This window comes from Antedon bifida, chromosome 5 (genome assembly GCF_963402885.1).
Source record: "Antedon bifida chromosome 5, ecAntBifi1.1, whole genome shotgun sequence".
NCBI classification, from domain to species: Eukaryota; Metazoa; Echinodermata; class Crinoidea; order Comatulida; family Antedonidae; genus Antedon; species Antedon bifida.
In genome coordinates, this window is record NC_136230.1 from 14,791,974 (window position 1) to 14,816,831 (window position 24,858).

Sequence of the window (24,858 nt, forward strand, 5' to 3'; positions counted from 1 at the left end):
ACCATTGTTATAACCACGACTGACTAGACCGATATTACGTAATCAGGAAATTCACCAAAGTCATGGCTGACTGAACATTTTCTGTCTGAAGTACCTTTCTTTCTACTATAAACGATGCCTCATTTTGTGTTCCTTGTTTATTTATTTATTTTTTATTTATTTTATTTAAACCATATTTAATGAGGGTGATCAATCCAGCATTTGCTGATCATTTGGGGCCCTCAGAACAGATACAATATACAAAAAACAACAAGAACAGAAAAGTAAAAGAAAAACCAAAAAAATAAAATTAATTACATAAGACTAAAAATCCGAATAAGAAAATTTGAAAAATAGAAAATAACTGATATGTTAAATTAAGCAAAATATAAAATATATATATATAAATAAAAATTTAGATCTTGTCAAGTCAATACGGACATTTAGGTGTTTCACAATTTAAGGAATGGTTCTTTCTCACCTTTCTTTTTTTTTTTAATGAAAGAACATGAGGAAGGCGGGGCAAGATGGGACAAGGGGCAGGATGGGACATGGCTCTATTTCGAAGGCTAACAGAGTAGAGGGGGTTATTTCTACATGCTTTATTACAGTCTTCATAATATTCGTGTTGAGAAAATTTCAGCGAGAAAAAACAAGTAATTCTTTAGTTTTTTACCAATAAATGATTTAGCGAACTACACAATTTTGGTCAGTAAGTTTTAACCACCAACTGAAAGTTTTTAACTGGTCATATTCATTCAAAATTAATGTTTTTTTAGAAAGGCGAGATACTACGTATTCATCTAAATGGACATTGGTCAGTCATGCATGGATAAACACATAGCATTCACTTTGGTAAACTATTACTGTTGGTGGGGCAGCATGGGACACTATACTTGGGCATGCCCCACCCAAAGTAGGTGTCCCGTCATGCCCCAAGTAATATTACATTGGAATTTACATATTAATTTAGCTGTCCCATCTTGCCCCGGAGGCTGGGGCACGATGGGACAAAAAAGATATTTTTCATGATCGCTCATAGGATATAAAATAAATTTGTGATACATAAATAATGTTCTATGATTAACTCTCACAGATACCACCGTTAGTATTGTCAACTTTAACAGCAGAATTATTGTTGACAAAATGAAATAAAGTGATTTGAAAAAATGTGTCCCATCCTGCCCCGCCTTCCCCCTATTCGCTGTAATAGGCCTCAGCAGAGAGCTTACATTTGGTCTGTTGGCAAAATATTGATTTGGGCGGTATGAAGGGAGTTACACATAAAGTCTTGAGAGTTTTGTTAGAAAGAGAAAAGAATGCATGTTATGATATGCTATGATATCGTAATGTTGGTAAAAGTCTCAACATTATCTTGCTTCAGCACTAGTGGGATAAGGTGATAGAAATCATCTCACCACCACTAACCACTGGAATCAGTGTATTGAGCTTCGAACAATTATCTTATATTTTATATAATTAATTAATTCCAAGCTGGAACTTTGACAAATTTTTATTTATTCTATAAATGGCTCAGTCGCGCTATACGTGTCTTCTGTTAAAAATCGTCGCCCACCACGGTCTTAGTGTATTTCAAATTATGCTGTTTTATATATTTTAATATAATTAATCGAAATCGTAATTTGTTGCTAATAACGAATCAACTGTTTCTCAAATACGAACCCCTATAAGAATTCTAGTTACGCGTTTGTTTCTTTTTGTAATACAGGTTCCTAGGGACACCGTATCGAACCAGGGAGATACCTCCCGTACAATGGTTAGAGCACATTATCTAGTATACAAACCCATCCGTTAACGACAAAATTATCACAGAATTAGGGGTTTTTTTTAGAAAAATATTCCAGTGAGGGTTAAATGTCGACATTATTGTATGAGAGAATTTTAAGAGATATTGTACGCGTTGATGTGAGTTGAATGGCATACGGTGGTAGAAACTTTTCTGATTGGTTGATCAAATGACTGCATTATGTGGTTGGGAACAGATTGCTGGGACAGAATCTCCACTCACGCTCACGGAGGTTCAACTGTATTAACCATTTAAAAAAATAAATGATTTGATGGTCACTTTATCATGCACGATTGAGTGAGATGCTTTCCGTGTTACACTTTGTAGTATGGGATAAGTATAAATTGCAACGTTATATTGTCAGTATTATACAATAACATCTTTCATGAAATGTTTATTAAAATGAATGAGTCCATGACTCTAATTTTTATGATAGTAGGCCAAATGGTATGACATTTATAGGAATTAAAATTAGGCCAAGAAAATGTCAATAATGTGTCAATATATTTGTTAAAATATCGAATAATAGTCATAAACTTGGCACATACCGCGTTACTTACAAGACATTTCACTTCCTTATGAATTCTTTGTGAAGTAGTAGTATTATAATAACATGACATCGGTATGAAGCGTCTCACATACACACAGAGCCAAAATGGCATCTTAGACTTGCACAGTGTATGGACTCTAACCTTACGGTTTTCATTTAAATATGTCATTCCATGCTATCATCCTTATTATCTAGTTTTCAAACTTTTGCATTTCTCTTTTTGGACGACCCCACACAAGACAAAAAAAATGAATGCTTTGTGAGTATAAATGCCGAGGCCATCCAGTGAACTAATTATCACAACTCCAAACATTTCGTTTTAAATTCAAATGACACTCTGAAAAAAATACCCGAACGTATCTTTTTACGCTGTATTAGGTAATCTTTAAACAGTAGTTAGATAGTACATCAAATTTAATTTAGGTTTACCGGAAACCTAACTAAGTGGGTCAGGGTTATCAAATATACGGTGGCCTGTAAGTGTCACGGCAACTTTTTTTAAATATTACGGCAATTTACAAAAAAGCCACGGCAATTAAAAAAAACACGGCAATTGAACAAAAATACCATTTTTAAGTTGCCAGGGTATTTTTGTTCAATTGCCGTGTTTTTTTAAATTGCCGTGGCTTTTTTGTAAATTGCCGTATATTTTTTGAAAGTTGCCGTGACGCTTACAGGCCACCGTACAAACCACGATCGAAAGTATATTCAATGAGTGTCGCTCTACTAATGACGTCCTAATGATTGTGGTGATCATATTTTTCCCCTTTGTTTGTTATTACGTTGGTAGGTGACATTGTTAGAGCTCATGAAGACACTGAATAAAATCTCAAAGTATAACCTACTGCACATTATAATATATAATCGTAAAGAGCAAAAAATAGGTATCTTGGCAAATGATGCATGTGATACGATTATAACGAGTCACACAAATCAAAGTTAACTAAACGAATACCATGCACAATTGTAGAATCACTAGTCCATAAGAAATTCGGCGAATCTCGGTTCGCCTGAGAAGTTGGTTCATCCTGAATCTGGACGTTGACTAGATGTTGTTGTGCACTTTAACAAAGAATTACTTTTTGTTGTGGATAGGAAAGACGACGATCGGCACAAAATAAGTCGAATACTAATGCCTTATTCAGAATGTTTGAATAAATAAAATACGAATGTTGAAAGATAGTTACAAGAAAGAGATAATAAACAAGGATCATTTATTTTTAATTTTATTTATATATGCTGTACAGCTCACTGCATTTTATTAAATCATTTAAAGTATCAAATTTTGTAATGAAAATGTATAAACAAGAACGTTATTATATTATTACCAAACAGTGTTTAACGACGTCGATATTACGGTGGAATGTAATTGCCGTGGCTTTTTTTGTAAATTGCCCTGACATTTTTCCGTGACACGTACTTGTAACATTTTCTTTTAATTTATCAGTTGTAAACCATTATCTTGATTTTACCAGTTCCTGTTTATAATTTCAGTTTGAACTTGTCTGTGAAAAGGCCGCAAAGCCATCGCTTTCACAGTCAATTTTTTTTGTTGGAACACTAGTTGGTTCACTTGTTTTTGGAGCTTTAGCGGACAAGTAAGTATTTTAGCATTTCCTAACTGAACAGACGACCGGCGACTTATTGGTCTGTCTGTAGTTTTTAAATGTAGGGGTATATGTAGTTAGTAGATTTTGATGAATGGTCTTACTTATATATTATCATTGCGAAATTCATATGTCAAATTTATTTGCAACTAAACGCTTATTTAATAGAACATTTCAATTATTTATTGTTTTGTGTTGTTATATCAAATGAAACATCCTTGTTGGTGTTATGAGCTAAACAACGAATGTTGTAACCGTACACATAATTCCATTGAATTGCTCAATAATCAAAATCACAGTTCGCATATGTCACTCTTCCGTGACTTAAAAACCTCAAATATCTTTGACATAAACAAATTACAGACATCCTTTTTCATATATCGACTTAACAATAAAAAGAATTCTTTCTAAAGAATAATGAGCTGCACAGCTAAAATACCCGAAATGTAAATATGTCCAATCTAACTCAGCCGAAACTTTCTAAAATCAATCATTCAACAGGACCCGTACTATGAGACTCCCTTAACAAGTTTAGTTACTTGACCATACTTTCATCACATTTAAATACAAATTCAAAAATACCTAATATCACAATAAAACCCATATTTCAACTCAGCTTTATACCCTTTGTCTCTAGTGCATGTACCGTCTGTAACCCCTCTTTGTTCCTGTATATTGATCCACATTTTACTAATAATGTTTTTCCTGATGGAACCAATATAAAAGCTCTTTGAGCTTATTTGGTCCATTAGACACAATGACAAAACTATTTACTGTATTATGTTTATCATACTTATAAATATTGCTTTGTTTGAATAAAAGGAACTTTTTAAACATTAAACTGGTTTAAAATAAAAATTGGTAACATTCTGAAACAAATATGATACAATGGAACTACATCAGACCATTGGTGCTGATAATGGAGCAATACAACAAAAGTAAAGTAAAACTCTTGACTAATTGATTTGTTAAAATTATTTTACATAATATGATATTTTAGCTATAACGCTAATTTAGAAAATGACTCTTTGAGTAATTCAATGTATTCACCAAAGTTCCGCACTGCATCTTGTTTGATAAATGACACTGTATTTGGGATTATAATTTATTAAATGATACAAATACGCATTTTTGTTTTAATTTTCTTCTTAGGTTTGGTAGGAAACCTGTTTTGTTTTTAGCTGTAGGCTTACAGTGTGGCTCTGGAATATTAACTTCTTTTGTGAAATCGTTTGCTGCTTACACGGCGTTGCGATTCATCACGGCGGCAGCAAACATTGCTGTTTTCATCACTGCCTTTGTTATAGGTAGAGTATTTTAATCTATAACTTGAGTTATAATGCATCATGCTCTAGAACCCGCAAATGAAAACAATTTCAACAAATGCAAACAAACTGAAAATGTCCTCAGCAAAAAATGTAAAAATAAATATTATTAACCGCAAAATGTCAACAGAGCAAGTTAAATACAGACTTGGCGCATTTTAAAGGTTTTGCATTTACCGGTAATATATCTTTACAGATTGAATAATTCATTTGGTCAAAATCATTTTCAATAATATTATACACGAAAAAGATTACAACCAATGCACTAGAAATGGAATTTTTACATTTTGTTGTTACACTTGTTATACGTTTTTGTGAACATTTTTTACATTAGGAGCTCTGTGCAGATCTTCCATCACTGCCATAATATTTCTATTAAAACTAATACGATATGCATAATCTTCGCTCAGTGCAGATCACCTAATTATATTATATATATTAATTAATTAGATAATTATGGTAGATCGAGTTTACTGTATTTTCAACAAAGATCGACACAATAACATATTGAAATAGTAGCTTGAGGCTAAACATAGCTCTGCTTTACTTTTCTTTAGTCGATGTCTTTAGCGAACGACAACAACAATAGTTTTACATTACATTCATGTGAATAATGGATGAAAAAATCACCTTGTTTGGTCCTATCATTGATCAAGTGCTTCACTAGTCCAGTGCCCACCTTAACCAGATGAGACGCATAAACCAGGGAAGAGTTACTCTTCCCTGCATAAACCAATATGTCTGAACAGGGGCTGCCATAAGTGTCAGCAGTTATGATTTCAAATGCCTAATGGAAGCAAGCTTCATATATAAATTATATACAGCACCCGATATTCCCAGATTCTTGTGAAAGCTCTAACCGTGCCAAACGTTGCTTAACTTTGGTGACCTGACGAGAACCGATGTTTCAAAGCCGTATGCCTACATACATTATGCTTTAACGCTGACGAAAAAATATAATTATAAACAATAGTTACTTTCTTCCCGGAGCTACCCTTTAAAAGTTTAATGTAAGTATACTAAATGCCAATTTACACAAACGATCGTTAACGGTAAGCGGAAAACAAAAATAGCCTATATAGAATCATGTTATTTCGTATGACCTTTTACAAAACAAGGAGCGATTGAGTGGAACCCGCTCATGATAGATACAAATTCAACCTGGGACAAGCACAAGTTTTCCACCTATCACTAACCGCTCGAATCGTCTGTATAAATTGCCCTTAAACTGTACTAATACACTATAATAATGGTAATCATTGTTTATATCGATTCTCTTTAGGTACTGAGACTGTCGGTGTTTCCAAACGAACATATGCTGGACTTGTTATCGAATTCTTCTTTGCATTTGGTCTAATAATCATGGCAGGACTTGCATACTTTATCCGTGAATGGCGAACTTTACAGCTTGTGGCTAGTGTACCTGGGCTATTATATTTTCTTTATATACCGTAAGAGAAAGTTACAACACTGTATAAATACCGTTCCACTATTTGCATATTTTATTGTTTTATTGTCAAATATTCAAGTCCATAACAGGAGTTTTGCCCTTTCTTTGTAATTATTATAAATAATACAATACAAAGAGCGAAAGTAAATTGAAGTGATTAACATTTTTTCTCCATTCATTTATTTGGCACTGTGACCAGTGTAATGGTAAAACATGTATGAAAATGTTAAAAGCTATCAAATACGCTGAATTAACAAATACATTATTGTTTTGTTAAACTAAAATATGTTTTAACATTATAGGCCTAAAAGAAAATTATTTTAGTTTTATAACAAAACAATAAATAATGCATTCGCTCAAATTCTTGACCGAAATTACTCTCTTTAAATACGAATAATCTCTCTTTTCAAGATTTTTTCCAGAATCAGCACGGTGGTTGATTTCTCAAAAAAGTTATGATGAAGCAAAGAAGATAACTGAGAAGGCAGCAACTGTAAACAACGTTAATTTGCCAACAGATTTTCACTTTTCTGAACACACTGTACGTATAAAAGTTATTACAAATAATATCAGGTATATGAAACGTTGTCGAATATTTCTTAATTTTAAAACAATGATTGTTTATAATATTGACAATTTCCAGTAATAATAATATTTATTCACATACAAGATACAAAATGTTTTTTATTGTTTTTTCCTGATGGTAAAATAATTACAATTTATACAGAGGTTTTAACAACAAACGGATATTAAGAGGCATAGAGAAATTACAAACCACCCAGAGTTGAATACTGGAATTAATTTATAAACGGTGAAGATGTATAATGTATAATGTATCTTATTTCGTATCTTTTTAAAAGTCAACATACACACCTTTACCTTATTTTTTTGTTCTGATATTCCTTGATAGACAAACGATAAAAATATGAAGAAAAGAGATTGAAAAATGTATACACCTACACACGAAACAAGGGTATTTCATTAGTTATCAACAGCAAAAGAAATGTATGTTTCCTTAAATGAAAACGCACCTACCTATTTTGCGGAAAAATATTCTTAGTTATACTAGGATATAATTATTATTTAATCGTAAGTTATAACATTTTTTCTATTCACTTACTTAACTTTTATATTTTCAGGGTAAACCATCTTCACTCATGTCGTTTCTTGATTTATTTAGACCATGGCCAGTTTGTAAGCGAACATTTAATGTCATGTTATGCTGGTAAGTTATTTTTATAGTATGTTTTACCTGATGTGCACGCCCTTTTTTCATAGGAAACAATAAACGTCTACATAAGCAAACTTTACAACTTCTGAAAAATAAAGGTTTATAAAGTCTCCACTTTCCTAAAGCTTATTCTACACTAGCATAATTTACTTAACAATTTGGAGATGTTTTTGTGCCTGCTGGACACTAGTTACTGGAGGCTTTTGACGACCTAACTTCTGCAAACTAAATAGTTTTCTTTAGTTTTGTCAAATTTTCCGCTAACAGACATTGGAAAACTTCCTTTGTTCAAAATCGAAATTGTCAAACTAAAGCTGTCTAATACTTTAGCATCTACCATTGTTTGGAGAAGTTTGTTTGCCTGCTGTTACTGGAGTCTGTCATTTTGCAGGCCTTCTTCAAACTTCTTCTAATGATGGTTGTCAGCAGTTTTCCAAAATCAAGTTTGCAAACTAGAGTTTGCTAGAAGATAGACTAGGCTGATTATCAATAGCGTGTTAGTATTATGCAATAGTTACCGTACGTCAAAGGCGACAATATATTTCAATTTTATCAATACCGTGACTATTTTTAATAATAATAATTTTCTTAAATTGTTATATATATTGTTTTTTTTTAAGGATTGCTGTTAATATCTCCTACTTTGGCCTCTCTCTGAGTACTTCTGATTTTGGCGTTAATCATTACATATCTTTTCTTGTATCTGGTGCTACTGAGATACCAGCCTATGCATTGAGTATTGTAGCTCTGGACTATTTTGGACGCAGACGATCTTTATCAGCAACATTGTTACTCGGTGGCGTTGCTTGTTTACTGACTATTTTTATTCGTAAGTAAACAACAACACCAATAATGATAATAATAAAAGAATTTATAATGCCCACAGCTGCAGTACATACATGTATAAAACCATTTATGCTAAAGAATGAATAAAACAAGTTAAAATTCCATTAAGGTCTACGACAACTAGTGATACTAAGGTAATTAAACTGTTTGTTTAAAGGATTTGGTATTTGCTTCCATAGTCTAGGAAAGGAAACAAATACAGAATTAGCTTTCGAAAGTATTACCTTTCGAATTCCAACGTAAAAGCTTACTCGAACACCTTTCAGTAGTTTTAATATACTACATTATTATAAGAATGAGGAAAGTAACATTTCAGCACACATTACAAAAAAAAAAATTAAATTACACATTAAAATTAAAATGTAATGTGTTTTGTTTTTACTTAAAAGTCCTAATAAAAGTCTATGTAATTTAAACAAGTCATCAATAGATAATAATTCTAGCACTTTCAATATATACAAATAAGATGTGTCCCAGGAACCTTTCTAAACATCATTATCCTTGTTGCTTTCCTTTGTATACGTTTTATTCTATTAATTAACTTCTCAAATGGTGACCACATTGAAGATCTTGTTGTACGCGGTAAACTTTCCCATAACATTCTCCAGCTGTCCAAAGTCTGATGGAACTCTAAGCAGTATAGTATCATCTGATGATCTAAGTGAGCGAGCTGTTTAATACGATACAAGATTCTACTCAAATAATAATTTTGAGCAATATTCTGTAGTGCTTTAAATGTGGTTATGAGTAATTCATACTTAATCCTGCGATGAACTGGTAGCCAATGAAGAAGATCTATGAATTAAAAGTTCGTCTTAATTATTGGTGATTCGTACTAGAATCACCTATTGATTTTTTATGAATAAATATAGCAAGACATCACTGTGTTTTGTTTTTACCAATAATTGAATTTGTAATATATTTTTTATTTTGTTGAAAAGCAATGGGAATAGGACGACTGACAGTAGCGATGGTAGGAAAGTTTGGAGTAACCGCTGCATTCGGTATTATATTTTTCTATACTGCAGAGCTCTATCCAACTAATATACGGTTAGAAATATTATTTTCTTCTATTTAGTGGTTATATCTAGTCTAGTTCAATTGAAAAAAAGTTAAATACTGTGTTAAACGAGCAACTGTTCTAATAATTGTAATTATATATTCGACGTCATGAGGTGTAGACTTAAAGCACATCATCTTTTTACTCCCCTATTCAACTCATACAGAAGAAAACAATGATTCTCGCCATCATTTTTATTTTGGCATTGTTATAATCTAGTTCTTTTTTATTGTAATGTTGATATGTTCTTCTTTCCATAATGATGATGATGATGATGTAATGATATGATATAAATGTATCTTTGTCAAACTAATATACTGCTTTATTCATTTGGCAATAGGTCAGTTGCTGTTGGTATTTGTTCAACATCTGGTCGGATTGGAGCCATCCTATCACCATATATCCTCCACCTGTCAAGGTATTGGGCGCCACTTGCAATGTTAACATTCAGTGTATTAGCCATTTCATCTGGAGTACTTGTTTTACTTTTACCCGAAACTGCCAATAGAAAGTTACCAGATACAATGGATGAAGTCACACAACTTAGAATGTAAGGGTTTGTTTGCAAATGTTTCAAAATTTGCATTCAGAATGTACAACTATACCGCAGTCATTGAAACATAATGGGTTCAGTAAGATGTCTAATCTATCAGGGCACGTATGCCTATGTTACTGGAATACGATCACTTTTGAATATCATGGTCTGAACAAACATGTTAAAACGTAAAATAGCTATTTTAGTTTAAACTAACCAGCCGTACATTGGGTGTATTTGTATAATTTCTTTCACTTCATTTTCTACACTTTTTAATGTCCATTATTATTAATTAATATTAACGTTTTATAATTTATTTTCAGATCTGTGACAAAATTATCGTCAGCAGAATTAGGAGAAAAAGAAGCTATGACACAAACAACATTGATATCATGAGAAAGGTTACACCGACGTACCATGATTGACTTCCGTAAAAACGTGAAAAAACAGCAGTTCCCAAAAAAAAAAATAATCCAGTCTCCTGTGGCTTGCTCATAAAAGCAATTGGGGTGATAAGGTTTATTAAATATTCAACGCTCTTACACTGTGTTTTAATCAACATTATGATGTTAATTTGTATCAGTACTTCTAGGTATTCTATAGAATATATCCCAAAAAATTAATGAAAATCCATATAATAGGTTTAATTTAAGCGCATTTCATTAACTTGTAAGTATTTCACATGATTTAAATTTAGACTTGTTTTTAGCGTTATTTAATTTTCTAAAAAGGAGAATTGATGCCTATTCTAATGGAATAACATGAGAATAGGCAGCAATTCGCCTTTTTAGAAAATTAAATTTCAAATTTAAAAAAAATGTACGCATATTTAGAGTATTGGAAAATTTAATCAAATTAGCCAATTATTGCCTTGTTAATGATTTAATAATACACTGTATAATGGTTATTGATGTACATGCTGTATATTTTATTTTAATGTATGGATGATGTTGCATGGGACACTTTGTATTAACAGAAAAAGCCATAACATCAAAATATGAAAAGAAACAAAACAAAACATCATCTTTTTTAATGATATGTAACTGTGATATACTAATTCTAATTAAGTTATGATGTACTGAAATTGAAATAAAGTTTAAAGAAAAGAAAAAGACAAACAACTACAGCCAGACATTTGTTTTCTTCCAAAATACTTATAAGTAAGCTTTTAAAACTAATTTGAATACATCATATTAAATATTAAAAAGTGTTTCTAAGATCCACGCGTAGGCTCGCTATTTATTTATTACAGGCATAGAAATATAACCAGGCATAGAAATATAACCAGTGGTCTAATGGTTAGGACATCTGCATATCAAGCAGGCGGTCCGAGTTCGAGTCTCGGTTGGGGCGACTTTTTCTCATTCTCACAGATTTCCTCATCTTTATCGTTTCAAATTAATTAATTAAATTTCAGTATATCACCGGGCGGTTTAGAATTAATGTTCTTTGCCTGATTTGTTTGTTTGTTTATATATTTGTATATATATATATATATATATATATATAAACTCATCAGGCAAAGAACATTAATTCTAAACCGCCCGGTGATATACTGAAATTTAATTAATTAATTTGAAACGATAAAGATGAGGAAATCTGTGAGAATGAGAAAAAGTCGCCCCAACCGAGACTCGAACTCGGACCGCCTGCTTGATATGCAGATGTCCTAACCATTAGACCACTGGGGCTTTCATGGTATTGTTCGAACTCGATATATATATATATGGCGGTTTAGAATTAATGTTCTTTGCCTCTTGTGTTTATATATATATATATATATATATATATATTAAATATACCTATATAAATGCATGAACGTGATTGGTTGAGTACGATGATGTTGACTGAGTAATTTTCGAGTAATTATCGTGTCCCTGTCATTAAACGTATATAAAATCCAGCAAATTATCGAGTACGATGATATTGACTGTGTAATTTTCGTGTGGCAACACTCGCGTTTGGCGATAAATAAGTTAATAAAGTAATAAAAGTCATCTACTGGGACTTGAAATCGCGATGAATTGTCACTCCATAACTTGCTTGAAGAAATTAATCAACTAAACTATTTAAACTATTCATACATAGCGCCCTCGCTTAGTTGTTAGTCCTCCCTAGATGTGACCTGATAATAATATTATTATGTATGCTTATTGATGGAAATTATTCTGTTAATTTAGGCCTAACCTAGGCCTAAGTGAATATTTTATTGTCAAGGAATCATTAATTAGTAATTATCTGTATATTATTCTTCAGTGGTCTATTGGTTAGGACATCTGCATTTCAAGCAGAAGGTTCCGGGTTCGAATCTCGGTTGGGACGACTTTTCTCCTTCTCACAGATTTCCTCATCTTCAAATTAATTAATTAAATTTCAGTATATCACGGTATAGTATTTATTCTGTGCCTGTGATGTTTATAATAATATATATACTATATATCCGTGTTCATACTGTACATGTTGACTTTATATTTGCAGTAGAATAAATTAAATTTCATATTAGTTTGTAAAGTGAAAATGTTATTGAATTTATACGGTCATTTTTCGCCAAGGTAAGGTAAACTATGCAGTCTTATTACTTAGGATAACCGACCCATACACTTTGCTACATATTTTAATATAGCAGATGTAATATATATTTTCCTCGAGAAAAATATCATTCCCTCGGAGATGTCAATTGTTATGTTTCACCTCTAAAAAAGTAGGCAATATCTGTATAATATAAACATTTGCAGTAGAGCAGAATCATCGTCGTGAAATAAACCTTTATTTTTAAAAGTAATGCTACAGGAATTATTCAGAACAAAATACACAAGTTCTGCCAATTGTTGCATCCACATGAGTACTGTATTTATTTGACATAGGCTTGCTAATGCGTGACGATATTCTAACGTGACGGTTACAATGTTCCTATATATTATTTCCTTCTAGAAATTCTCCGCCACGCCCAAGTTCACATATCACGATTAACTGAAAATTTAACAAAACATTCTATAAAAGTAAAGACTCAAGATACCACAATAATGTCATAAAGATGATATGCCTGCCTCCTAATCTTATGTATATCTAAGTATATGCTTACCGAAAGTAGGCCTAAGCAACCAAAGTAATACACTAGCATCCCACTGTTGTGTCCATTAACCACCATTGTCTTGTACTAACTGACTGACCTTGGCCACAGAACACAGTGAGCTAATTTGCATAATAATGCCACCTGTGAGCACTACTAACTAGCCAATCAGCAAGGAGTCACTCAAGTGGAACAATGAGCTAACTTGGCTTCATAGAGCCACACAATAAATAAAGTACAGTAAATTAAAAGTAAAATAAACTTCTTCATTTGGCCTTTATATGAATATTTTGTAGTATAAGATAGGAAATTCATCAAAATTGACTATACATAATTATGTAAAATTGAGGCATTTTTCTTTTTAAAAAAATTATATAAATATAAATCAAAAGAACAATCAATTTGACATAATTTAAAAATACAATTTTATTAAAAATTATTACCCAGTTAAATGTGTGTAAGTCATTGAATCAAAATCAGTAAAATTCCAATCTTATAACATTATGAAAAAGGTGTAGCATCAAATTATAATACTTTGTTTTTAGATTGTCAGTCTAAAAAAGTAAGTAAGAATCTGCATCATTGTATATTTATTATATTCCGTTATTTTTCATTTAGTTAGATAAACTTGAAGTTGCAAGATTGAAGGAATTCAATTTAAGTGCTGGTGTAATACAAATATGGTGGAGGAAAATCCTGGCAACCAAAAGTAAACAAGAGGTCAAACAGGTATTGATTGTAATAGTGTTTTGCCAAATATCTTGCAGGCATCATGCTGTTACCAAACCAAGCCACAGAAGGCTATTTAAACATTAAATTACATCTTAACTTTTAATTTATTCATTTTAACATTTTTAAAATTAAACTAAATGTGTTTATGTACTGTAAGATGCTCAGTTACTGATTGATATGTTGTAGGTTTTAGAGGCTGGAAGGTTAGAGAAGATGTAAAGAGACAATATGAGGCAGCACGTGTCATACAGTATGCTATGATGCTGAGTCACTAATTAGAATTGATATTTTGTAGGTTTTAGAGGCTGGAAGGTGAGAGAAGATGTAAAGAGACGACATGAGGCAGCAGTGTCATACAGTATGCTATGATGCATGAGGGGTTGACTAATTATAATTGATGTGTTGTAGGGTTTAGAGGCTGGAAGGTGAGGGAAGATGTAAAGAGACGACATGAGGCAGCACGTATCATACAGTATGCTATGATTGGATATTCAATTCGTTTACATCAACGCAAGTTAGAGGAACAACTAAATGAAGTAGATTCAGACGAGGTAGGCCTTTACTTAAAACTCTCAATTCTCAATCTACGCTGCACAAACATACTTTACCATGTGAAGTATGTTCCTTCATCCTCATGTACTTTAATGATGTTGAATTAACACATCATCATTGATATGTATTGAGTTATAAAACTAACAAGGCCAACAGCCATTAAATCGCGTGCTACAATGCATAGTGATACCGGACCGAAAGACAGACAGACCGACAGACAGAACGACCAACCGACCGACATAGTGAACTATAGAGTCGTGTACACGCGACTAAAAATGTTGAATAGAGAATATTTAATTTACTGAGAGATCAGTTAATTTTTAACTCATGAAATATTCTCACTATTCAAATCATAAACATTTAGTTTATGATGTTTATACCAATCTAATATTTTTTTTTTCTTGATACAATTTAACATTTATTTTTAGCAGTTTGCTGATTTGCTGAGCACCTGAATATAAAAAGTGTTACAGAAGAGACATGAGGAAACTTTCCCTCTTACCAAATTTCCAACTTTTGAACCAGGTTTTGCCTGTCCTTGATAGTGACAGCCTTTACTCAGCATGTGACCCCATTAAGTGCTAAATGGATTAAAGCATGTAACTATCTAAGGTATTTCCTGTGATCTTTTTTACTGAACATTAAAAAAAGGCAGCAACCAAAACACTCAACAAAATAGAACTGAAACCAATATAAAGTAACAAAATCCAAATATTTATTCATTATAACAACATATTTTTACAAATGAAATGCATCATCTAATAGAAATATTTGAGTAGCTTTCACCAATTACTACTGTAAATACCATGCAAATTATTTTTTTTAGAAACAAATCTAAAATTCACTATTTTATGTTTGTATTTTTTTTATCAGTTAACAAGTAAATAGGATGCATTAAACTCACTGTACTGTCAAATTAAAAAAAAGAAAATTCTTTTTACACCCTATTACACAATAGCTGTACAAAAACATGATAAAAACCTGTAAAAACATTAAAATCACTGGAAAATAATCAATCATAACAATTACTATGTCCAGTTTAAAGGCATTATCCATTAACATGGTACAAAAGCTTCATACTGTAAATTTACTTTATAACTGTTACATACAAAAAACAAAACAATATTTATCAGATTGCCTTTAAAGAAATTCATTACCACTATGATGAACTGTGTACCCCATTATTAGTCATTGATATAATAACATTTGATTTATATTAGAAATCAGTAATAGGATTTATGGGATGCATAAAACTGTACTGTCAAATTTAAAAAAATGAAATTCTGTTTATTTACACATTACACAATAGCTGTACAACAAAATGATAAAAAAAACCTGTACTACTGTATTGAAATCAATGAAAAATAATCAACCATCATAACCATTATTCCAGTTTAAAGGCATTATCCATTAACATGGTACAAAAAGCAAGTACAGCCTGTAAATCAAGGAACCATCATTAACAAGTTTGTGCAAGTTGCAACCACTCCTGCAGTTGATATAGCTTTTGGTATTGTGTTACTTGGGTTGTTGTATCATGCTCCAGTTAGGCTATAATGCAGTTCATGTCAGGATTAATCCAGGAACTACCACCAGTATCAAGGTTGTGTCAAATGCCGCAAATTGTCTACTGTAGATTCAATTTTTCACATGCTTGTACTGTCGTACCAATTTTTATTCACAATACAAACAATAATACAATTGTTGTACAATAAAGCTTAAATTCCATTACACTGTAAGAATGCAGAGTCTTTGTGAAGCTCTTTCAGCTTTGATTTGGTTTTCACGCATGAGTAAACTTTATGAAAATGAAATTATCCTAATATTAAATTTTATTATAAACAAATCATGTAAAACTAACAATGTAAAACTAACAATGTAATTTCAGTAAATAACAATAATTCTCAGGAATATGATAACATTTTGCGATTTTTATGTCCTATGCATTTAAGATCAAATGAAGAATTCAATGTTGTGTTGTTTTTCTATTAAATTCTTTTTGACCCTATTGTTCGCGTTGAGATTTTAAAAATGCAATACAAAAAAGTTAACAATACTGTATATCATTTATTGAAATAGAATATGAAATATGTATTTATGTAGTAACTCTACTAATAAATGTATATTTTTTAAGTTTCAATCAACAGCATGCATACACCACAACATTGTACTTTATCTTTACAAGACTTATCTTGTAAAGATAAGTTTACAATTTTAGTCAGGTCAATAATAAAAAAGATTGAAAAAAGGCTATACCAATGAAATATATTAAATTATGAATGTTAAGTATTGCTAATAAATATACAGTGGGTTTACACATATTTCTCATGTGAAATTTTGGGTACGCCACTAACACTAGCCATAGCCACCAAAGCACAAAAGACTCATCGTAGACATTAACAATATATATATAAAAACAATCCAGTTACAGAAAGTCCTACAACAGTCAATTACTTATTGCACAGTTCATCATAATATAACATATTTTTATAGCAATATGACAGGTTGTATGTAAATGAGGAAGTAATTATTAATGTCATTTTCATTCCTTAAACCATTTTAAGTAAGAACTGTTCCCCTCAGAATAATTAATGACAATATTTACAACAAACAACAAATAATTTAGGATAATTCAGTCCCTCTAATTGAATTCAACAACAAATAATTTAGGATAATTCAGTCCCTCTAATTGAATTCAACAACAAATAATTTAGGATAATTCAGTCCCTCTAATTGAATTCAGCAACAAATAATTTAGGATAATTCAGTCCCTCTAATTGAATTCAGCAACAAATAATTTAGGATAATTCAGTCCCTCTAATTTAATTCAACAACAAATAATTTAGAATAATTCAGTCCCTCTAATTGAATTCAACAACAAATAATTTAGGATAATTCAGTCCCTCTAATTAAATTCAACAACAAATAATTTAGGATAATTCAGTCCCTCTAATTAAATTCAACAACAAATAATTTAGGATAATTCAGTCCCTCTAATTGAATTCAACAACAAATAATTTAGGATAATTCAGTCCCTCTAATTGAATTCAACAACAAAATTTAGGATAATTCAGTACCTCTAATTGAATTCAACAACAAATAATTTAGCATAATTCAGTCCCTCTAATTGAATTCAACAACAATTAATTTAGGATAATTCAGTCCCTCTAATTGAATTCAACAACAAATAATTTAGGATAATTCAGTCCCTCTAATTGAATTCAGCAACAAATAATTTAGGATAATTCAGTCCCTCTAATTTAATTCAACAACAAATAATTTAGAATAATTCAGTCCCTCTAATTGAATTCAACAACAAATAATTTAGGATAATTCAGTCCCTCTAATTGAATTCAACAACAAATAATTTAGGATAATTCAGTCCCTCTAATTGAATTCAACAACAAATAATTTAGGATAATTCAGTCCCTCTAATTGAATTCAGCAACAAATAATTTAGGATAATTCAGTCCCTCTAATTTAATTCAACAACAAATAATTTAGAATAATTCAGTCCCTCTAATTGAATTCAACAAATAATTTAGGATAATTCAGTCCCTCTAATTGAATTCAACAACAAATAATTTAGGATAATTCAGTTCCTCTAATTGAATTCAACAACAAATAATTTAGGATAATTCAGTCCCTCTAATTAAATTCAACAACAAATAATTTAGGATAATTCAGTCCCTCTAATTAAATTCAACAACAAATAATTTAGGATAATTCAGTCCCCCTAATTGAATTCAACAACAAATAATTTAGGATAATTCAGTCCCTCTAATTGAATTCAACAACAAAATTTAGGATAATTCAGTACACCTCTAATTGAATTCAACAACAAATAATTTAGGATAATTCAGTCCCTCTAATTGAATTCAACAACAAATAATTTCATGAGATGAAAACGTGTTCCTTTGTTCCCACTGCACATTAATATAATACATTTGTTTTATAACAATTTGATTGGACGATTGTGGTTCATATGATATTAACCAAATATACTACAGTATGGCACTGCAATTCAGTTTTATGAATTTATTTTTGTTAGAGAGAGATTGAGCAACCACACGCTTGATAAGAGTCCAGGCTGTTGATTGATTAAGCAACCTGTAGTGGCCTGCTGTCTATTTGTTCAACTCCATGTCCAAAATTGGAATACTGCCTTTTTCAATGGCATCATTATATTTTGTTATGATTTAACCAGATACAAAAATACATACAAATATAAAAATAGTTTGTACCTGACATCTCATGATGTCAGGTACGTGACCTAGGTTAAAGTACTTGTATTACTTTGGTCTATTAAAACATAGTTTTATCTTGCACTTTTAAAAACCTTATTTCAATAGGTCTTCTTTATTGTCCTTTATTAACTATCCTATTGTTCATACAAATTGTTTATTTGTTGAACTGCAGTTCATATGGTCTATTGTAGGTTTTCAATAGACACTTTAGACTGTTTCTAGTACTTGAGGCAAAACTCTCCCTTAGCAGAAATGGTCCACAGGCCTGTCAAGAGTGTCAGCCCATAAAACACACAATTGTAATTTGATTATATTAAACTGCCCATCAAATACAACCCAAGGGTACTATTAGGTCATTTACAACAAGGTCACCTGGACAGCTCATGAAAATTCCTACATGGTTTTCAGCAATTTCTGTAGTGAAGTGTCTGTCACACTCCAGCTGGCCTCTCATGTGTGTCAAGATAAACAATCAGAACTCGTAAATTGTTTAAAACAGACCAAGATTTATTACCCGGATTTTTTCAAAAACCCGGGTGAAATGGACTGATTCTGCTAAGGGAGAGAAATGCCTAACTACAATATCCATTCTCTCAACTGCCATCAAGGCTTTTATTACTTCCTCTCGTTGGTTCACATCTCTTTCTTGCTTACATCGCCATTGTACCAGTGATTCCATCGTTGCTTCTACAGTCAGCGTTGAAAACCTTCCCTCAGTTTGTGATAGCTCAACATCAGCAATACAAAGTTGTCTACAGAAATTCTTCCAATCTGTCATCTGCTCAGAAATTACCAGGAAGTCCAAGTCTGTTAAGCATCCTGTAAAAACACATTTAATTGACTTCATTAAATAAAATACATTTGGTTGTTTTTCTTCAAACATTGAGGTGCTGAAATGAAGCAACATTTTATTTATAGTGGCAGTAAGAATTACTATTTTCCCATCAGGATAAGGTAAAAATCATAAATAATGCATGAGCCTAATTACTAATTATTTCTACAGTATGATAAAGAATATATAGCTGCCCTATTTCCTAAATATAAGTGAACCTAACCCACTAAATATAAAATTTGTGTGTGCATGACACTTACAAAATTAAAATACCTATTTCAAAGTTTCATCACAATATAACATGTTCCCCCTAAAACATACTGATTCAATATTGGATGTAATTTACTGATTGGTATGGCCAGTAAAAATGTATTTGACTTTTTGGTGATGAATAGGGAAAGGAATCATTCTGTTTTAGGTTTTCAGAGGCCTGTAAATTATAGATACACACAGTAACTACAAACTTAATCACGTTTAAAAATGATGAAAATAAAAAGTAACATAGTGATTATTTCAACAGTAGTATCAGGTATACATATAGCATTTTTGTAAAATAATAATCATTATCCACCTTGTCCTGATTGGTCTGTAAACACTGCAACTTCTAAACTGATGTCATCTTTGTATTCATGTCTTGTACACAGGCTATCAGCTAAATCAACACGTCCCTGTTGTTTTAAAGCCTTGATCATTGTAGGTAGTTGATGTGCCTCTGCATGTTGCCAGCTATTTCTCCATTGAACCAAAACTTCCATCACGGCATCTTCTACATGTTTGTTTTTGCCTGCAATTTTACCAACGTTTTCCCATTTGATTCCAAGTCGCACTGCTAGTCTTCTCCAACTTTCACCTAAATTGTCACAGATGAATAGGAGATCTTGGTCATCAAAACAAGCTGTGAAATAAGAAAAATAATATCAAGACAATGCTTTGTTAAAATTAATATATTATTGATTAATTATATCATAAAGGAAATTAATTAAAAAATAAACATTTTATAGATATTCTATTTTTATTGCCGGTAAGAATCATAATAATCCATGAGCCTACAGTAATTATTAATTATTTTCTATAAAGAACTATAAGAAAACTGCCCTTCCTAAATATAATGAAGCACTCTAATCCTCTAAAAAATCAAGGATTTTCATATGTTTCAAACCCAGGGATTTCAATTTTATAGATTGCAGAAAACCATTTCTGTATGCTTATATAGAAGCACTTAAAATGCCCCAATTAATGGCATAATCAACTTCATGAATTATTCAGGATTTCTGAAAATTATAGGAAAAAGTAATGATGCCAGCATTCGGGCTATACATATGAATGCAATATACCTGAATGTTTGAAAATCTCTGGCAAGTCATCCTTAATGTATTTCTCAAACTGCTTAGCAAGATCATTACGACCATGTTGTCTTAGTGCAGTGCACAATACTTGTTGCTGATTAAGGTCACTACCAATGTTGCTTCTCCAATGTTCTATCATCTTTGCTGTAGCTTTATCTGTCTGCTTTTCATTATCAAAAATAGTATTCACTTTAGACCATGTAAGCCCCAAACGAACACCAAATCGTCTGCAGGAAAGATCCATCTCTCTGGACACTTTATCAATAGTTAGGTCATCCACATAGTCTATATCAAAAAGCAAAATTATGAAATCAATTTTAATCCTATTAAAAAAGTATGTTAAACATAATCATTATTTTATCCTAATTGATACCTTTGTTATCCTTGACATCTGATATCCTCCTTAGTTTACTAGATCCCTTAACTTTTGATTTTAAAGATGTTTTATGAGCCTCAGCAACGGTATCGGTATCGTCAGTATCAGATTCTGGATCTATGTCCTTCTGTCTACCAGCTTCCTTTAAGGGAGAAGCTAAAACGACAATAAAATGGTCAAATATAAAGCGTAGACAAGCTTCTTATTTTACTAGGTCATTTAATATGAAATGTAAATGGCGGTTTCTAGGCCTAGACAAGATGCCGTATTATGAACATTTTCTGCCATAGGCCGAGACTAAAGAAAAAAGGTACATCTAAGTTTTGTGGCCTAATTTAATAGTAAACTAAATTAGTGTTTCTATATCTTTTATTATTTTTAGAATCACAAACCTTCTACTGACATCGATCACAACAATATTGATGATGGCTGTTTTTTTTAAATATTTAAAATTTGTTGATATATGTTCGTGAGTTGCAAATTTCATGGTAAGGTCCCAATCACGATATATTAATTATTAATAAAACACTTTTAAAGTAGTAGTTATTTAAAATAAATGAACCAGATTGGCAATTAGTCAGGAATAAATCTTTACCTTTGTTATCTTTCTTGGGGGAAAAGAATGTCTTTACTCTACGAGTAAAAGTAAGTCTTGAAGTAGAAGCTTGTGCCTCACTGTCGTCATCAATGTCTACAACCATGCTTTGCTTTGTATGAGCTCTCAATTTAAAAGCTAAATATAAATTAGTAACAAACATTTTTAAATGTACATTTAAAAAAAATCATCTACAATAATATTTGATAATTATGTAATTCTGTGGATTATTATATTTTTTTATATCTAATGATGATTTATTAAATCATATCATCTAAAAGGTGTTTTCAGTCATTTATGGTTTGCATATAATTGTTAAAAGATTATAATTTTTATTTAACTCTTTATAATGCAACAATATACAAAATTAATATTCATGTTAGATATACAACTGGTAGATTTAAACATTAAATAGTTAAATATTGGTGAGTATGAACTAATTTAAGGTTAGGCCAACTATTGGTGGGTTGATCATCATTAGTTAGCCAACTATTGGTGAGTATGAACTAATTTAAGGTTAGGTCAACTATTGGTTGGTTGACCATTAGTTAGCCAACTCACATTGGTGAGTATGAACTATTTAAGGTTAGGCTAACTATTGGTGGGTTGATCATTAGTTAGCCAACTCACATTGGTGAGTATGAACTATTTAAGATTAGGCCAACTATTGGTGGGTTGATCATTAGTTAGCCAACTCACATTGGTGAGTATAAACTAATTTAAGGTTAGGCCAACAATTGGGGGGTTGATCATTAGTTAGCAAACTATTGGTGAGTATGAACTAATTTAAGGTTAGGTCAACTATTGGTGGGTTGATCATTAGTTAGCCAACTCACATTGGTGAGTATGAACTTGTTTAAGGTTAGACCAACTATTGGGGGTTGATCATTAGTTAGCAAAACTATTGGTGAGTATGAACTAATTTAAGAGGGCAACTATTGGTGGATTGAATGTTAGTTTGCCTAAGAATAAGACTTAGAAGTAAACTCAGTGATGTGTACACCCTTTTTTATTCAGGAGGTTACAGTCTTGTCAAAGACAGCATCAGGATGCAACCACATTTTTACATGAATGATGCAAATATACTTGTTAAATTTCAACCTCATACCTGGATTGAAGTAAAGAGGCGTATTTCCTATACTTCTACTTCATCCTATTTTTTTAAACAGTAAGACAATTATACAAATGCACAAATCATCTACCTTTTAGTACATTGTCTCCAAACAGTTTACGGTAACGTTTCACTTCCATTCCTCTGCTTCCACATGGCAACACATCTTGGTTAAATTTGCGTACAACATGCATATGAGTATGTTCACCTTTTGAAGCACACACACAAGGGATGTACATCTTTACCTCAAAACCATGTGCACTCTTCTCACTCAAAACATGCAATTCTTTTTCAAGGAAAGTAAGTACCTAGGAAATAGAATAGTCTAATTTGATGATGAAAATGAAAATTGCTAAAAAGAGAAAATAACTTGAAAACTTTTTTCAAAAGAGGCCTAAAAATATTAAAACACAAAATAAATGTAAACAAAATGTGTACTTAACTGTAATTTTAAAAATTTGCTTTTCCATTATCAGAAAAAAATTACTTTTAAAATTAAGCAACATAGGCTTATTCATTTTTTATAGAACACAAAAAAGTGATATATTTGTATTTCTAATGGCCTTGCACAGCCTCAAGTGTTTCGTGTTTTAAAGTAATTATTATTACATATAATAATTTTTTGACCATGTCTACAGATTTTTAAATGGTGTACAAGAAGGCTTGATATCAACAATTTTTGAGTAATTCTAGCCTCATTAAATAGGACATCCAGTTGTTCTTATGCAATATACTCTACACATAACTTACTTGTAAACTAGCTTACCTTCTTACAGATGCTAGGTTTTGGATCATCATCTTTGCTAACAACATTCATGATGTCCGTTCTAACTATTGTTGTCTGCAATATAAAAATGAATGTAATAGTTCAGTTGTAGTTTGTTTTCATTTATTTTTTCATTCATTAAAGGAATTACTATAAGCCTTACAATATCATAATATAATAACAACACAAGATGAAAATAATAGTTAAATAAACTGTATAAAAAAACACCTTTTAATGTAGCTATATTTGTTATGGATATTCTGCAAACATGTTTTTTGTTTGTCTGTCCTGTCATGCTCAGTGTATATTATTTATATATTTTATTATTAATTTTTATTCAGTTGGCCAAAAGGATGTATTAGCATTTTCTCTTTATTTTAGTCTCCTTCTATTTTACTTTTATGTGGTTGTGTTATATCTAAAATGGAGATTTAAACTGAAAATCTTTTAGTTTCAGAATTTTGTTCCTGGTGGGATGATATTTGGTTTCTCAGTTTTAGTGACAGTATATAGCATCCTGACCAATACGTATTATAAATGTAATGAGTCTACCTGCAACAAACGGCAATTGTTGATGGTAGCTACGTTAAGAACGACAAGATGATGGCCATCAACATTCATTTCAACGTGCTCATAAGACAATGTAGGCTCAACATCTTTCATTTGAAATTCCTCGATAAATTTAGTTGCAACACGTTGAAAGAGATCATCTGGTAGGTAGCCATCAAAGTCATGAAAGAGAGAAATAGCACGCTTCTCTTCATATTCAACAGCCTTTGTATCATCACGTTGGGGCTTCAGACGTGAAAGAACATAGAACGTTCGTCCAACATCCTATAAA

General features: G+C 31.5%; 3 protein-coding genes across 3 annotated transcripts in view; 1 reads left to right on the plus strand and 2 right to left on the minus strand.

Moving 5' to 3' along the window:
* The window catches only part of LOC144843358 (uncharacterized), an 851,823-nt gene that overhangs the window by 729,942 nt on the left and 97,023 nt on the right, over positions 1-24,858 (minus strand). The window lies entirely within an intron of this gene.
* On the plus strand, positions 1,956-10,786 carry LOC144842380 (organic cation transporter protein-like). Its single transcript, XM_078698829.1, has 10 exons — positions 1,956-2,018; positions 3,831-3,934; positions 5,096-5,250; positions 6,551-6,719; positions 7,130-7,259; positions 7,858-7,943; positions 8,570-8,778; positions 9,737-9,845; positions 10,196-10,405; positions 10,714-10,786. Exons 1-10 carry the CDS (start codon positions 1,956-1,958, stop codon positions 10,784-10,786), a joined length of 1,308 nt encoding a protein of 435 aa, XP_078554955.1.
* LOC144842381 (uncharacterized) overlaps positions 19,146-24,858 on the minus strand; it is a 58,986-nt gene continuing 53,273 nt past the window's right edge. The window contains exons 21-29 of the mRNA XM_078698830.1: positions 24,570-24,851; positions 24,018-24,092; positions 23,343-23,559; positions 22,141-22,278; positions 21,543-21,701; positions 21,158-21,454; positions 20,395-20,718; positions 19,569-19,810; positions 19,146-19,256 (exon numbers count right to left, since the gene is read on the minus strand). Coding sequence (XP_078554956.1) covers positions 19,146-19,256; positions 19,569-19,810; positions 20,395-20,718; positions 21,158-21,454; positions 21,543-21,701; positions 22,141-22,278; positions 23,343-23,559; positions 24,018-24,092; positions 24,570-24,851 — 1,845 coding nt within the window. The remainder of the gene's footprint in view (positions 19,257-19,568; positions 19,811-20,394; positions 20,719-21,157; positions 21,455-21,542; positions 21,702-22,140; positions 22,279-23,342; positions 23,560-24,017; positions 24,093-24,569; positions 24,852-24,858) is intronic.

Bases quoted from the DNA above. Each gene is read 5' to 3' on its own strand.
- LOC144842380 (XM_078698829.1), top strand. From the start codon at position 1,956: ATGACTGCATTATGTGGTTGGGAACAGATTGCTGGGACAGAATCTCCA. The intron at 3,935-5,095 runs GTAAGTATTTTA...TTTTCTTCTTAG, and splicing joins TTTGGAGCTTTAGCGGACAA to GTTTGGTAGGAAACCTGTTT. The intron at 7,944-8,569 runs GTAAGTTATTTT...TTTTTTTTTAAG, and splicing joins TTTAATGTCATGTTATGCTG to GATTGCTGTTAATATCTCCT.